This window comes from Populus nigra, chromosome 10 (genome assembly GCF_951802175.1).
Source record: "Populus nigra chromosome 10, ddPopNigr1.1, whole genome shotgun sequence".
Classification (NCBI taxonomy): Eukaryota; Viridiplantae; Streptophyta; class Magnoliopsida; order Malpighiales; family Salicaceae; genus Populus; species Populus nigra.
The window spans coordinates 1,258,600-1,276,864 of NC_084861.1; the positions used below are offsets into that span (position 1 = coordinate 1,258,600).

At 32.2% G+C, this 18,265-nt stretch overlaps 1 protein-coding gene across 1 annotated transcript; it reads right to left on the bottom strand.

Moving 5' to 3' along the window:
* Positions 1 to 7,541: 7,541 nt before the first annotated feature.
* LOC133705653 (uncharacterized) lies at positions 7,542 to 17,813 on the bottom strand. Its single transcript, XM_062130970.1, has 16 exons — positions 17,347 to 17,813; positions 17,066 to 17,163; positions 16,587 to 16,706; positions 16,230 to 16,435; positions 15,744 to 15,843; positions 11,394 to 11,465; positions 11,259 to 11,306; positions 11,097 to 11,174; positions 10,895 to 11,014; positions 10,437 to 10,542; positions 9,828 to 9,991; positions 9,470 to 9,604; positions 8,944 to 9,074; positions 8,036 to 8,098; positions 7,847 to 7,925; positions 7,542 to 7,761 (listed from the first exon to the last, which is right to left on the bottom strand). Exons 1-16 carry the CDS (start codon positions 17,630 to 17,632, stop codon positions 7,684 to 7,686), a joined length of 1,884 nt encoding a protein of 627 aa, XP_061986954.1. The 5' UTR covers positions 17,633 to 17,813; the 3' UTR covers positions 7,542 to 7,683.
* Between the last annotated feature and the right edge of the window lie 452 nt (positions 17,814 to 18,265).

Consider the following 18,265-nt stretch of genomic DNA (forward strand, 5'->3'; position numbering starts at 1 on the left):
CATATTGTTTATGGATTTTCCATGTGTCATGTATCCTAATTCTATATGATTGGTATATACCATTTGAGCTTTCAACAGTTCATTAAGTTTGTGTGTTGCTGGCGATTCTTATGATTGTTTGCACATAGTCGGCTCATTTTCAAGTGCTTTGACTTTCCTACGAGATTTAGATATCTCTATTTCTAACAAGTTAAAGGCTTCTGCTAGATTGTTCTTCTCATTCTCCATATTTATCAGTTTATTAAACAATTTCTTGACTTTCACTACTTCTTCACACAAGTCATCACATGTTTCCTATAACCTTAGTTCATGATTGGCAATAACAAAAATAATATCTGAATCACTCTAATTTATGACAGTCTAATCTATATCAGAATTACACGATATCTCAACAATTTTTTTCATGTTAGTAGATCCATTAATAGTGTTAGAAAGAGCAATAAAAGTACATTCATTATTAGATGATGAATTAGAATTTTCAGAGTCATACTCATCACTTAAGGTGACATTAAGAACTTTTTCTTTATTTCTTTTGAAATTAGGACATTCACTTCTCAAGTGACCATTTCCTGAACATTCAAAACACCTAACTCATTTTCTAGATTCAGTTTAATTTTACTTTTATTTTGTGATTCATTTCTTTTGACAAAATCATTTACCTCTTAGACTTGATCAATTTTCTTCTTTTTGAACATGAATTTTCTGAATTTCTTAGCTATGAGAGCTATATCTTCATTATTAAGATCATTATTAGAAGAGTAGTCATGTTTTTCCCTTGAATATTTAAGTGCAATGGACTTACCTTTCCTTCGATGAGGCAATGTAGATTCATTTGTTTATAAGGAATATATCAGTTCTTCAACACGTATAGTATTAAGATCCCTGCTTTCTTCAATGGTTGTTACCTCTGGCCGAAATCTTTCAAGTAAGAATCTTAGGATCTTCCTTACAATTCATGTGTCCTCCATTTTATCTCCTAGATTGAAGTATTGAATTGTGGTGGTAAATTCAATTTTGACATCTTCAATCAGGAAAAATAGATCTCACTCATATAGAGTGAATTTCCTCTAATACCACTTGAAAGTCCATTTTCCTGTTTACTTTACAAATGATATGATGACACTTTGCAAACATTGATCAATAACCAAATAAATAAAGAATGCAAAAACCTTAAATGCATAAGGTATTTGGTTACGAAGGGAAAAACTTTTGAAAAACTCTTCAAAAGATAAAAGAAAAAACCCTCTAAGGCAGTCAAAACCATGATAGATAATTTTTTCACTATTTTGAATGATTACAAGAGGAGTATCTGAAATTTTTCTCACTAGTATGAATGATTGCAAAAACCTTAAATGCATAAGGTATTTGGTTACCCAGTAGCTTGTCTGTAACAATCTCAAACTTATAAACTCAAATAATATGATATATATTCGTAGTTACCAATTTTATTTTATTTTTTATCTATATATTTTTCTGAAATTTCAGCAGAGTTTACTTTGTATTCTTTAGATACCAAGTTATCAACTCAATCATTTCACAACTTGTAACATCAATCACAATATCCGTCCCATCATTTGGACTTCCAAAACTCAAGCATATTTCAATATCTTAATTCTATTTTTTATAGGCCAATAAATTCATAACATGCATCATCTCTTACTCTCTTATTTTTTAAGGTATTTATGCTAAAATATATATACAACCAGCCATAATTCAACTTAATAATAATAGCATTATAAATTACATCATATAGAAGATAATAAGTTAAACATTACAATTCTTAGATATGAAAGTATATTACAACAAAATATTAGTTCTTCCAATTACATTAATCACATAACAAAATTATTTATCTAAGCATCTACTTTTTAGATTGAGGGTGCGATTTACATAAAAACACAATCGCATTAAACACGATTAAAATTGCACATTTCAATAAGTTGATTAAGGACTAACTATTCATGTACATTAAAGTGATTTTCATATCATCAAATAAATTTTCTTATTTTCTTTTTGAAATTTCTAATTTATAAATTCTCTTATAAACATAGAGATAAATCTACTAAGATAAAATTATCAAAAGTGTCTCCTACAAACCCGCATATTTAACTTCAAAACAAAGTTTTACAACTAATCTATTTTACATCGAGTGATTATCCTATTAATTCTTAAGTTAATTTTCTTAACATAGTCATTCAACCAGGCATCAATTCCAGTAACCAGGAAATAGTCTTCAAGGCTTACTCATTCACCAGGGCATTATTTTCAGTAACTAGCACTAAAATTATAATCAATAAAAATTCCTTCTACAATAAAAAAATATAAACTAATTAATTACTTCAAGGTGCCGAACACCTGCCTGGTGTCTGTGCGCATGAAGAGGTCCCTTGTTGCTTATTAGGTCCTGTGGCCTCCTCTATACCAATAAAATTTACTTTGTCATTGTTCATTCATTTGAATCGGTAAAATTCTAATACCCATTACATATTCTTTAATTACATCCAATACCCTTAATTAAGCTTAATTGACTTTTAATTCGAGGACGATAAAACCCTCCCTTTTGAATCATTTACTTTTTTTTCCACAAAAGTTCCTATTCAATTTAACCTATCAACATCAGTTGTCTTCACTTTGGCAAGATTTCTCAATAATATTATTAGAACTCCATTCTCTAATTTTTCTTCTCCATTTAGCCGAAAATAACCTAGGGAAGGAAGTGAAGATTTTTCTTTTCTCTTTGAAAAGTTCTTACTTCATTCATATAATAACACTTATAAACCTTTATCTTCCCATATTTTTCAAACAATTGTATTAAAACCTCAAATCCCCTAAATTATTCCTCTTTTGGTCAAATATTCAATTAAAATGGGGGAAAATAATTTTTGTTTCTTTTATTTAAAATTAAACACTTACCCAATCATAATTCATGCTTTCTAACATAATCATAATTTTGCATAATCCTTCATCAAACATAAAATTAGAGGAATTAATCATTTGGAGCATGTTATTTACCTCACTTTGATAAGGATTTAAGGAAAGAATGCAAGAAAAAACAAGTTTTCTTCTCTTCCCTCTTCAAACCCTAGCTTGAAATCCTTCCTCCAATGCACTCACCACCTTAAAATCAGCCCCTCTTAATGTTTAATTAAGTTAATCACTTTAATTACTCACTTAAATTAGTGAAATCAATAAGAATTTAAGTAGAAAAATTACACAATTCTTCCCCCTCTCTTTGTTTCAAGCTCACGACCAAAAAAGAAAAAGATGGGGCATTTATACCTTTACCTATTTACACATTGGCCCTCATTTCTTCTCATTTCTATTTTTGTCATTCAACTCTTCTTTTTACTTAATTTACACCATAACATCTTATATTTTATTCTATTGTATCATATTACAATACTTGAAATCCTTTTATTTAATCTATTCGGTACATTATTTATTTTACTCAGATTATAATTTAGCGGTTTTTCACATTGCCAGTACATCTAATGATCTTTAAACTGTTGTGAACCTAGCTGGAACCTCTAGTTGCTAATAGGTCACATGGAAACTCCTCCTAGAAGTCTGTAGGCTCTCCAACTCTTCAGGAAGTAATTTTCCTTAAGAATTTCCTACACATTCCTTGTATGTCAAAAGTATATGATGAAAAACTCTATGTAAACTTCGTAGTTGGTTGATACATTGCTTCAATGTAATTGATGCTTTTACATTATGAAACTTTCCTTTGAAGCACACGATGCACTCCTTTCTTCAGACTTAGCCTTCCTTATATACATGCCTTATAAGATAAGGATAAGGATAATCTTCAAGTTTCTTAGTTTGTCACGTTGGTAACAGACTACTAACATGTTTTACATAAACATTAATAAAGTTATCTTCGGATAAATTTTTCTACTATCTGAACTTATCTCTTAAATAATCTAAACTAATCAGATAATTACAGAGAAAATAATGCTAATAAATCTTGATAAACTTTTATATTAGTCAAATTATCTATTTACCAACTATGAAACGATCTTCACTAATCTAAGCCAACAAAATGACATTTACAGAAAACATATTTAAATTAAATTATTGATATTTAATTATTATTAAGGAATAATTCTTATAAAAAAACATTTATATTCTCTTTTTTTTACTTTCTACCAATTTGCCTACTTATTTTTTAGAATTGATTTCTTTTTTTTTCTTTGCTTTCTAAGTTGTTTCTAGTTAGTTTAGATCATAAACAAAATCTCTCTTTTAATTATTTATCATTTAAATTGCATATTAGTTGATTTTTTAAGATAGTATATTTAGTGCATCTTTACTTGGTTTGCTTAAATCTAAACTTAAATAGCTTGTCTTGATTGAGAAATTAAGTCCAAATACTTGTATCTTTATGGGACAATACCATTACTTTCTATATTACAAATAAATTTTAAAAGTTTAAATTTGCATGACTTCAAAACTCATTAGGGTTGTGAGAAACAATGACCAAGAGACTAGCTTCAATTGCCTCTTTATAATGCTTAAGTAATTATTCAGTTAACAGTTAAATCTATTTATGCTTAGATAAAACTAGTTTGTATGTCCAAACCGTGTTACAAGGGAGGGGGGGAGTTTTTTAAACGTAAATAAAATTTTCAAGTTTCATGAAATTTTTTAGCATTATTATTAAACCCAAACATACAGTTGTTTTGAATTATATTTTTTCAAAGATAAATTTCCCTATCAAACATATCTCTTATTCATCTTAGCCAAAACAATGTTTTTAACTAGAAGCATTATTTCAATTATATATATATATATATATATATATATATATATATATATATATATGATTGTTAAAGCAAGTTAAATAATAATAATATTGAAGTAATATATCCATATTTTATGTGATTGAAAGCTAACAAAATCATAAATTTGTTAAAATCATGTTCCAAATCTATGTAAACATTTTAATAAAAAACAACCTATTTCAATCAAGATTTTATAAACCATTTATTATTAGTATTTTTATTTTCAAATCAAATACATAATAATTAAAAAACAAATTACTAAAATCCAAATAAAAATTATAAAATTATTTAAAAATCATGTCAAATTTAAAGAGCAAGTGGATCCGGTAATTTTTTTTAGAGTGTAAAAAAATCAAAGAAAGAAAAAGTTGAAAAAAAAAAAGCAGCAAAGGGCTAGGCCTACCAAGCCCACTCGCCTAACCATACTTTAATTTTTTACTTAGGGTTTGCCCCTTATTTTTTTTTAATTGATAAATGACGTGTCGTCTATAACAATTTAAAAATACAAATGCCTACTCTAACTCTCGAAACTACGACCTTTGGGTTGCCATGCTCGCCTCAACCGCCTTGACTACAACTTGAATTTATTATGAATTGATTAAAAATATATTTTAAGGTGCCTTAGTGTTTATATAAACATTAAAGAACATGCTTTAAATAAGACTTAGAAGTTACTATATGGGATTGTCTTTATTTAACTTATTATTTTTAGATTATTTTTCTTATTTAGCTTATGACTTATAATTTAATTAGCACTTTCTATTTAGAAATCCTAATCCTAGATGAATTTTATTATTTAGGTAAGTTTTGATTAGGAATCATTTCCTATAATGTTTTTAAATCTAGAACAAATATAAATAAGGATGTTTGATTTAATTTAAAAACATTCAAATTCAAACTATTCAAACTTTTAATAAAATATTAGTGATTTTCTCTATTCCTCTACAATGATTAGTATTTAAACCTTAGGGCTTGAGAATCCTAGATTTTATTCACGCTATATGTCACGTCAATTAGTATCAGAGTAGGTTGGTTTCTTTAATGGACAGAGAGTATAGCAACCCACTCTATGATGCAGGAGTGCATGCCTTCTTAGGCATTATGCAGGTTTATTGTTAAGAACAAAGGTTCGATTATTTGGAGCAAATCATAGCAGATCTAGCTTAGCTAATGGGGTAACGTAAACAAGGATCATCAAAAAAAGATGAACTTGCTTGGAGACTTACCATGAGGCAAGCTGAATCCCAGACTTGTTCTTGAATTTGATGAGATTTCATTCTATAATAGAAAATTTTCAAAGAATAGATTTATTAACTAGTTGAAAAAGTTGGAAGCTTATTTTTATTTCAATTAGATTCCCTCTCATCAAAAGGTAGGACTTGTCACACACAAAATTTATTATGATGCTAGAGAATGGTGGTTTGAATTTTAGACTTTAGAACTCGTATTGGTATGCCTTTAATTCTATCTTAGCAATATTTGAAACAATAATTAATTTTAGAATTTATACAAAATGATTATGAAGAAATATTACATTGGACATATAAACAATAAAATTGTTATTATTTATCTTTTGTTCAACCTTCTAAATAGCAAGGGAGAAAATTATGGAGGTGGTGGTGTCACTTCATATTAGATAGTTTTAATATCACAACAGTGACAACAACAACATTATTGTAAATATTACTTTACTTGTCAATGTTTCATCTATTAATGGTGAAGAAAAAATCAAATAAGCTCCTAAATTAGTATCACATGGTGATTCTTAAATTCTTAAAGCACAAAAAAAAAAAAAAAACCTAAAACAAGCGATTGAAATTGCTTAAAAAACTAAAGTTGACATCAAAAAGAACTTTAGTGTAGATGTGTCATCCAAACCAAGCTCATCCATGTTGAATCAGTATTGTGAAATTATCAAATCAGTAAATTATCAATACATTGTTACTAGGGATGACCAAATATTTCAACTAAAATTGTCATCATCTCAAATGATGATTTTATAAAAGATTAATTTTTTTAGGTCTTGAGAATTTTTGTCTAAATAAAAAAATTCTACATGAATATATCTTTGCTAAATTTAGATTTAAAATATTTGAAACTGGTTATGCATGCATTTGTGATAATGTTATATTCAAAATATCTATTTCTTTGAAGATGACTTTTTCAAAAGTAGAAAGAATTGACATGAAAAACTTTCTTTAATATTATTGGCCTAATAACATTTATTGCATTATTTCATTAATGATTATGATTTCTAGGTTTTGATAAGTTTAAAAACCCATGACACAATTTAATAAATTAAACATGATTTTTAATCCAATCATTAAATTAAATCAAAATTTTAAAGTCATATTTCCTTTTAAGTTTAAAATTCATGATGATCAAAGAAAAAAAAAACCCTTAAAATAAAGCTAAAAGTTATTGTACAAAATTATATTTGTTTACCATGTATTTGAATTCCTTTTTTTTTTAGCTTAGTACTTTTAATTTAATTAAGACTTTATTTTTTAGAAATCTTAATGCATTCTAAAGTAATTAGAAATTCTTTTCTACAAGAATTTTAAATCTAAAACTAATATCAATAAAGTTATCTAGTTTATTTTAAAAACATTCATATCATACCATTCACACTTTTAATAATATATAAGAGATTTTCTCTATTTTTTTATAGTGTTTAGGCCTGTAATAAAAACTTTAACTTTTATTCACGCCATACACCGCATCTACAAACATACAAGATATTCCGCAAAAAGCATATACCAACATGATTATTTCTTTTATAGATAAAATTTGCAACGTTCAAGCTCTTGCAGTGTACAGATCGTTTATATATAATAATATCATTAGCACAACTACAGCTGGTAACAACACCTGCAGGGTTTCCATTTCAATTATGGTCTTAATTAGCACCGGTTGAGTCAACAGCAGGCCCATTGATCTGTGCTTGGTAGTGCGAATATGAATCATGAGCTAGCGTCTGTGGTTGTGAATGAAAAATGGTGTCAGTTCAATTACCAAAATCGTTATATAATCAAGAAACATTATGAAGAATGCCATCATACCTGCTCTTGTGAACGGAAGTACATGAATGGGGTATAGTGCAGGAAATTTGAGACCCTCGAGGTATATATATCAGCATACCTGCAATTAAAATTAAGCATATCATTTTCAACAACATTGAAATGGAAAACAAAATCAAACACAACCATACGCAGCGAATGTATTATGGACTTTTAAGAGAAAGCACTTACTTCTCTATTTGTCTCATTAAGTGGCTTTTATCCCACAGACCAGCACGAGAAAGAAATCCCCACCTGTTGCAAAATGAGAATTCTTTGTCAAATATGCCTGAACAGAAAACAAGGATGCACTGAGAAAACAGAGTCGATATAATTTTCATGTGACAGTGATACAGCTATGCCTAGAAAGAGGATGCTGCTGCTTGATTGACAACTGACAAAGGATATCGAAGCTAACTATCGAGTACCGATGCAAATAGAATGTAGAAAGTTTATAGAAGGGGAAAGCCTAGTGGTACAACAAGCACGTATATTTGGCTTGACACTAATTGGAGCTATCCTAGACTGCTTTACTAGTTAATAGAGCAAGACTTTGGGGTGTCTAAATGCCTGGGGCAGTTAGTAATTTTTATTTTTGCCAAGGGTAGTTTTAAAATTTTTAAAAACCAGTCAACTTCTTTAGCATTCAGGTAGTGACTTCCCAACCAGCACCAGCTATGGTGCGTGCACCTCCCGACTCCTGAGGCACCTCCTTATTAGCCTATTTATATTGGTTGTAACCCCCACTTTTGAAGGATGGCTTAAGTGAATGAAATTAAGATCTTCGAGGTTAGGTATGTGATTGATCTTATCTTAGGTGTGATGCCTAAGAATTCCTAGGAGTGATTTCTAGGAGCCCTAGTGTGATGCTAGGTTTGTTTTCTATCTTTTAACCTACTTAGTTGTTCCTTGTTGGTTTACTTTTCTAAAGCACAACCTTATGATAAACACATCCCAATCCTCAACTATAGTCCATTTCGTTATTTACTAACCAACCACAGTATTTAGGTGCTGTAATTCAAGATCCTGCATCACCTAACCAATCGTGTAACCAGGCAGGTAAGTAGTTCTACAATTGAAACAATCCATGCCAGGCTTACCTTTCGCTGAAAAGCTCTCCATCTGCTTCTAGCATTGGAGCAATTTTCTCATCCAGTCTTTGCATAACAATCAATAGCTTTTGCATGCTTTCTGTGAGTTCTTGATCATCCATGTTAGTTGCAGCAAGGGTCTGAAGGTACACAAAATAAAGCAAGATAAACCATACAATCAGCAGTTCCTTTGAACTCATTCAGTCAAGAAATCTTCACTTGCACTTAGAGATGATGCATCTCATGCTCCACAGTATTTCAAGATGACATAGTTATCTGATACAACCAGTCCAACTAAATTTTCTTTTTAGAGCCACCAGCTACAATAGGGATTTACATTTCTGCAGGTGTGGCATGGTACACTAAATTGTTCATACGAGCACCTGATAAGTTCATTTGCAGTGGATTGCAAGGAACTTCAGGTCAAGTACTGATAACACTGTCCAAGGCATTACAAACTATATGGAGCACATGTAGACTGAAACATGCTTAAAAACGTAAGAGATCAATAATTTAAACAAGGAAACATGCTCACTTGAGCAGGACGCCCTGTATTTCTCCTTTGCAGAGCTAGCCGAAGTTGATTAAAGAGATCCCCCACCACCTCCTTTTGATTAATAAGCTCAATCAGTGTGGCCCGATGATCCCTACTATGAATCAGAGCACTGTACTGCAGCTCAAGAATTCAATACAATAAAAAAGAAACACTTATCAGTATTTGATCAATCCAGGATGTCAGAAATGTCAAGTATTCACGGTTCTTAATAAAAAACTATACAAAATTACTTGAGGCTCAACTCCAGAAAAGCTGCTTTTAGCACTTTTCATAATAGTTTCAATACAATTTTTTAAGTCAATCTATAATTCCAGTACAAGAAATTCTAAACTCCAACCTCTTCTTCCAGTTCTCGACAAATCAATGCTGTTCGCCATAGTTGATGGACTTTAGATTGACTCACATCAGTGTATATATGATCACCCACATATAATATTTCATCCCCATGGACATCTAGGGAGTTTTCAACCATCTGAGCACTCCCACCTGAGTACAATCCACCTGTAGAAGAAAATAAAGAACTTAAAAGATTGCTGATTAAGGGACATTGAACAGTACAATAATACAAGTCTTGTTGGTTCATGGCAGAAGAACAATCAGTTCTAAACAATAATGAAAAGGAGAATTTCTAGACTTCCTGTCCAAAAATAATGCATTTGCAGCAAAATTTTATCGATAACAATTGCATATGAAAGATATCATCCCCATTTCAATCTGTGTTCATCTAGTACGCTCAGAAATTCATGATGGCTGTCAAAATCAATAGTACCAGATCCTTCTTATAATCAATACTCAACCATATTTACAGCAAAATTCCGAACAAGTGTTCATGCTTGAACAGGATCCAAACATGATCACAGCACGTATATGTTCATTTGACAAATTCTACCATACAAAATGCACTGGTGTAGTGATAAAACTAGGACATGAACAAAGCATAATTCACCTTTAAGAGCTTTGAAGCATGGACGCATTAAACCCTCACCTGTCACCACCTCATACAATGGGTGTGACATTTGAAAGAATTCTGGCTTTCTTGCAGATATTATCACCTATGTAAGTAAAGAATAACAAGAAATCATAACTCGTAAGTTACCAACGTTTCATGAATGTCAAGGAGATCCATATCTTGCACAAGAAATAAACAAAAAAGAAAAAGAAAACTATTTACTATATGAGTAACAATGGAGAAGGCTCTAAGCCTAGGGCTGGTATGATACAAGGGAAATGAATGTGGTGAGAATCTTTCCATTTCTGGTCATGCTGATGATACTTGTAATATGCTATCCAGAAGAAAGAAAGTGTAGGCCAAGTTATTCCCTTTAAACTTTTTGAAGCCTTATGTTATGGGACATAAAGAGGGTAATCACTTGGCATGAAGGCTGACAAAAAAGGTGCACTCACCATGTCAAACAGATCTCGCCAGCCCATATCATTTGGTAGGAATCTGTTAAACGAATGCTTCATCATTTTGTCCGTGTAATGATAATCAGAGTTTGTAATGAGTAGAAGCTTTTTACCAGCCTGTCACAGGAAAATCTCCAAACCCAGTATAAGATTATGATAACGTTGTCCTTATTCAAAGATGACAAGTTCAAAGATATACCTCCTTTTGATCTAACAGCGCTAAAGGTAATTCTGGATCAGGCTCCACAAACAATTCAGGATTTGACATGATCTCACTCTGTAAAATGCCATCAATCAGTACATCTTTTGTGGACCGAATTACCATAAGCACTGCAAAATGAACTCCCGTTAATATATTTACCTTAAGCTGACCCTCAACATGTGCCCGGAATAAAGCCTTTCCAACAGCCTGAAAATCATGTCAAGTATCAGAAAAGGAAAATACAAATACCTAATGACACTTGAGTTGTTGCAATTAATAATCTACAAAACATGCCTTGTAAAGTCCTCTATAGTCAGGTGGACATATTTCAGCTGATATAGCTCCTTCATCATATCTATCAACCATCTGAAAGTGGAATCAAAAGGGGCTATGACAGATTAACATGTTGTCACTTACACGAGCAAGCATATTGTTATGAATTAGATGGTTTATAAAAGACAATAACAGTAACACTTATTAAACTAATGGTACTAACACAATTGTGTCCTCAAATAGTCCTACCGATGTTAACCTACCTGATTTTGGGTTGGCAATATAAATTGATGAAGTACTTGATAACATTTAGTGTCAGTCCATGAGCTAACTTTGAGCCCAAATTTGCATTTCTTCTTTGCATGGGAAAATAAACTTATCCTATGTGGCTTTCAAGTTCAGAATATAATCTTTTCAAATTATTCAATCATGAATACATTGGAATGTTCTACAAGAAATTATGTGGTTTTAATTTCCATGTCTGTTTGTATTTTAGGAAGTCAAAAACATGTGCTCGTTGATATTTGTCTAGTTTTTTGTCCAAGTCATTTATTTGGTTCTTAAAAATGTCATCTTAGTGTTTCTCTAGACTTGGAGGGTTACTCTAAGTATATAATTATGATTCAGACCATGTATTGAGATCTTTTGGCATAAATTGAATTGAAAGTCTTTCACTTGGCTTTTTGGTAACTTTTCATGTTATGTATCTCTTATGTGAGTGGACTTTTACCTTAACTTTATAACTCTAAAGTGGTGAGTGATCTGTATTTTTAGAGTGGTGAGTTTTTTGTATTTATATCTCTTCATTTTTGTACCTTAGAATGGTGAGGGAAAACTATTATTTGTGACCTATTACTTTGCGACATTCATACCGTCCCGATATCAAGCTGACATCAAAGCTTTGGATTTACAATCATGGATATTCATAGATGTTATGTGCAAGAATTCAAAAGAGACATTCATGCTTTTGAAATTGATGAAATGAGAAGGCAACTTCAATAACTCCAGGAGCGTCATAACCGATATGAGAATCGAGACCATAATGATGAGTATGTTGATCCATCACTTCACAGACCACATCATGATTTTAGTGTCATTTCTTCTTCTCGTCATCAAAGAAGTAATAGAGTGCCATATCAAGATTCTGATATAAAAGTTGATATTCATGAAAGTGGTTCTCCTAGTAATAATGATAAGAGGAGACATCCTCTTGATCGGGATATAAAGGAGAAATTTCAGCAACAAGAAAATGATGATGGAGCTGAAATTTTTGGTGATTTCTAGATTTTTTTGGATTGGAATCAATCACCGAAATTCGATGAGGATGAGGAAGATGATATTGAAGGAGAAGATTTGATGTAGAAATTTCAATCTATGATGAACCTAGGTTTGCAAAAGTAGTTCATATTACTTCAGATGAGTAGCACATTGCAGTAGTGGTTCTGAAAGTGGTTTTTCATAAAGAAAATTATGGAGGGTGTGCATATGATTAAGTACAATTTGGAAATTAATGAGATTGAAGTTAATGTTCTTGGACAAAAAATGAGTCAACTTGTTAATGTTTACGACAACATTCTAGAAACAATTTTCATTAGTTCCAAACATAATAAAACTAATAAAGGTGGGATTGAGTTGTTCATTCATGATAATTCAATAAACATCCATTATATGGAAAGTATTGAACTAATATTAAAGGATTCAAGGCTTGCATAAAGGATTATAGAAGTGCTTTGGTTGGACATCCATAAGATCGAGAAAATAACTATCTGAACTCGAGGACAAGTTTTCTTAACTGGGGGGACTTGACACGGGATGTCCTCGAATGGTCCTATTGATGTTGAGTTAATTGAATTTAGGTTGACAACATAAATTGATGAAGTCCTGGATGAAGTTTGTTGTCAGCTCATGGACCAACTTTAAACCCGAATTCGCTTCTCTTCTTTGCATGGGAAAATAAGCTTATCCTATGTGGTTTCAAGTTCAAAATGTGATCTTTTCAGATTGTTCAACCATGCATGCATTGGAGTGTTCAACAAGAAGTTATGTCGGTTTTAGTTTTTAAACTTTCTAAGTATTTGCTTGTGTTTCTAAAAAGTCAAAAACATGTGCTTGTTAATATTAGGGGTGAGAAAAAAACCGGAAAACCAATTAAACCGGAAAAAAAAATAACCGAAAAAACTGAATCACGAAAAAAAACCGATTAAACCAATTAGAATATTTTAAAAAAAATCGGTTCGGTTCGGTTTCGGTTTTATAAGCCTGAAACCGAAAAAACCGAACCGGTTCAGTTCAAATTAAGGGGTACTATAAATAGAAAAATGCTTTCTGATTTGTAACCCTAGAACAAGACCGCCCCGCGCCCCCCTCTCAGCCATCACACTCACAACTCTCAATCTCTCACTCTCTCAAACTCCCCAAGTCACCATCGGGCAGCGAGCATCGGCCATCGCTACACACTCAAATGGCCAGTGGCTAGATCAAATTATCTGCAAACAAACCGCCCCCCTCTCATCCCTCACAACTCTCAGTCTCTCACTCTCTCAAGCTCCCCAAGTCACCATCAGCCATCGCCACACACTCAGAGTCTCAGATGACCATTGGCTAGATCAAATCATCTGCAAAATCATCTGCAAACATACCAGTGGTGAAGTGGTCTTGAGGCGCAACTTAAACATCCATTTGTTCAATCTGCATCTTCAGATCTTCAACTCTCACTCTCTCAGGCTCCCCAAGTCCCCATCAAGTCATCAACTCCCCAAGTCTGAGACCACCCCCCTCTCAGCCCTCACAAGTCTCACTAAGTCTCACTCTCTCGGGTTCCCCAAGTCCCCAGTCTAGATCTGTATCTTCAATCTGCATCTAGTAGATCTTTAGATCTAACAAATCAACTACCCTCAGTCTAAATCTAGCAAACCATCTTCAATTGCCTATACTTAAACAGGTTGTATTAATTGAAAATTGAATGGAAACCGAGTCAAATCGAGTCAAGCCGAACAGAACTGAAACCAATCGATTGGAACCGGTTTTTATTACAAAATAACCGAACAAAACCGAACTGAAACTGGTCGGTTTGAATTGGTTTCGGTTTGGTTTTGGTTTTTTTTTAAAAAAAATCGGTTTGGTTAGTTTTATAGGTAAAAACCGAACCGAACCGAAAATGATCACCCCTAGTTAATATTTATCTAGTTTTCTATCAAAGTCATTTATTTGGGTCTCAATCATGTCACTTTGATAATTTCCTAGACTTTGAGGGTTGTTCCAAGTATATAATAATGATTCAGACCATGTACTACGGATCTTTTGGAAAAATTTGAATTGAAGTCTTTAACTTAACTTTTTAGCAACTTATCAAGTTCTGTATATTCTTTGTGAGTGATGGACTTATTCCCTTAATCATGTATCTCTAAAGTGATGAGTGATATGTACCTCTAGAATAGTGAGTTATTCATATATGTATCTCTTCGATTTTAAATCTTAAAATAGTGAGCGAAAACTATCATTCAACTTGTTACCATCCCAGGCATATCTTGACATAATGCTCTTACTCTAGTACCGATAATGTGATAAATATACATTATTAGAAAAGAATAAGGATTACCCCAACAATCTCATGGCTTATATAGTTTAATGAAAAATAAAAATTTAGTTGAAGAAACCATAGAAAGCACACTTTAAGTCTTGTTGCTTGCTATAGTTGGGGACTAGTTTTTTGGACATCAATTTGATGGTGAAATTTATGGAATACAACAAGATTGCAGGTCAAAAACCAGCCCTGTCACAAAGCTGGAAATCCATAATTTGATACAGCTTTCCGCTAACACAATGAGAATGTTATCACTGCTTGAAAGAATTCCAACCTTTAGCTTTGCATTTCACATGTTTACAACTAAATTTCAGGAACTTGTGGGGTCTAACTAATTCATCTTGGATGGCTAATTGCTCTGTTCTCTCCCCTCCCTTTGTTTCCTTTCACCTTGCACCAATGTTTAAGTTACTATCAAACAATCAAAGATAAATGAAAGTTCAAAAATTTCATCATTCTCTGTATTGATTTCCAACTCTTTGATTAAAATGTTTGGCAGTGCTATAAAAACTAGGTCGGTAATTAGAAACCATAGTCAGATGGCTTTTGGCACAATACTCGTGTAAGCTTATCTTAAATGCCAGTCAACAATGCTGAATGAAAAACCTTGCCAACTAAATGATATGAATGTTAACTTAGTTAAGAGAAAGAAGAAGCACAAGGAACAGTTGGGGGAAGGGAGATCCATCAGAATAGAAAGAACAAGTTATTCGCCGCCAAAAATCTCAATGCCAAGCAAAAGAAAAGAATTTTCATTTAGCAAATTTCTATGGATTGAAATAGCCCACCTGCATGTAAGCCACAGCTTCCGAGACAGAGAACAGTGTGTTTAAGAACTCCCATCGATTCTCCTTCCGCAGATCAACCAGTTCCCTCCCATACATCTCACTTCCATGCATAGAAAGTTAAGCACCACTATGGAAAATATTACTCCAGTTTTTCCACATGTACCAAATCAAATATAAATGTTGAAGCTACATCAAAGGTCAACCGGACTCACAGCAAAACAATGATATTTAATCTGTGTATGGCTATATATGCACCATCAAATAGTGAAGCCTGACTACATACAGGGAATAAAGGGACTCAAAAAAGTTTATCTTGTCCTCCTAAATGTCAGCAGCAGTTGTGTGATTAGAATTCAAACATTACTCTGTCTATTTGAAGAAGGGGGGAAAGTTAAATTCGTTATTGCAATATAACAAACACCTTAGTTGCCTTTAAGCATAGCAAGTCAATAATGAAAATTATGAGGTTTAAAGTTCAAAGCGCACCTAACATCTTGAGTAGATAACATTCTGGTCCCATGCATTGCCCTTTTTACATAACCAAACCGATCTGCTTTAACTAGGTTGCCTTTCTCTTTGTCTATAACAAGACCTCTAATTACCAAGTCTGGATCAAATGCAAGTCCATCAACTGGGAAACCTATGCTTTGTAAATTTCCCATGCAATAATCATAAGCCCGTCCTTCCCAGGCCTGCAGTAGTACAAATACACATAACTAGTTCTTAAATGATCAAATCCATATAAAATGAAGGGTCTAACTAAACAAATTGAATTGATAAGAGTTAGATTTCATTGATAAGTAATCACGGATAGATGTTAAGAGAATAAGGAGTCATGTTCACCTTCACATTGTAATGTATCAAAGTGTAGTCCATGTCATATCCAATGGCACTAATTGACCTAAGATTTAAAGTCCGACTGCAAAATATGCCACGGGATGAATTCCTTGCTGAAGAGGGACTCTGAGAAACATTGGATGTTATTAGAATAATTAACCTTAAAAAGAAAAACTTGATAGTTGGTAGACATCAAGCACAGCAAAGGAAGAGCATAGGAGTTCATGTTACGAAAGTGCAAAATACTATTTTCAATTAGATTGAGAAAACACATGTAAAAACATTTCAGTAATGCAGAAGGGGTAAGTACGAAATGCCAAATGACTACCTCAGATCCAATGATTAAGCGTGAATAGCAAAAGTGAAGATTGAGAAGATGAACCAAACAAAAAACGTGAAGATTAAGGAGGTGGTGGTGATCAATGAAGATAAATTATTATCATTACACAACTACAAAAATATAACGATAAGGAAAGAAGGCTGACCGAAATGCCCAAGTCATTAAGCAAATTCTCAGCTTCTTCAGCCTTTTTTCTAGCAACCTCCTCAATTGGACCTTGTAAAGTTGCTGGACCATCAATTCCTACATGGAATGAACAAGAAAGACCGGCACTTAACTTGCAAAAAAATAATCAGAATTCAGCAAAAACAATCCCTCGGCCTAGCAACTATTATGGTGTGGTAAATTTCAGCGGGAGAACACTCAATCAGACATTGTTAGCAGACAACAGAACATGGGAATTTGAAGAGAGAAGTGATGAGTTACCAACGGCGTCAAGATGGTCAAAGTTAAGATTCAAATCCCCTTTAGTGCTCTGTCCTAAATAATCAACCTCGTAATTATTAGAGGGTGTGACTGAGAAGACTTGTTCTCCAACACTACAACAGCACGCCATCATCATCTGGGATCTTTTAATGTTATTTGCAAACATGGGTCTTGGTCTGACAAAAAGAAGAGAATTAGTGGTTGCCGCTGCAGCCATTGGAAAGCCACAGAGGGTGTCTTTTTGCAGCAAGAAGAATTTTCCCAAAACCTCCGCCGTCATAAACATAATAGTTGTTTGCTTCACTAGCTCTTCTAAGTAACAATTCAACAAGTCTATTCTCGTACAAGCAGTAAGACGTGCTGCGCTGCTTGCTATACCTATCAGGGAGGGAAGGAGGGTTAGTAGCAGAAATATCTGGATGGACAGTAGAGGGAGGGTGGATGCTGCGCTGTGACAGACCCTCTTGTTCTATTATTATTATTATTATTACCACAGCTAGGTTTGGTGTATTTGGGAGTCAAATTGTTTGTGATTTTTTAAAGTATTTTGAAAAAAAAACAATATATTAAATTATTTTTTTAATAATTTTAATATATTAATATTAAAAATTAAATTAAATATGAAAAAAAATTATTTTAATATATTTTTAAAAATATTTTTAAAAAACAGAATGTAAAACAATGTCAAACACACTATTAGTAAATGGAATAAAAATTTAAATTATTTTTTTACATAAAAAAACATCTAAATATTTTTATATCATAAATTTTTTAAATTGAAAAATAAAAAGAAACTATGTTTTTCAATTGATAAAATAAAAATAAATAGAAACATATAAATTATAAAAAGAGTGATTAATACTAATAAAATATTAAAATAGAAAGCTAATTTAATAAAAAAAAATAGATGCATATATTT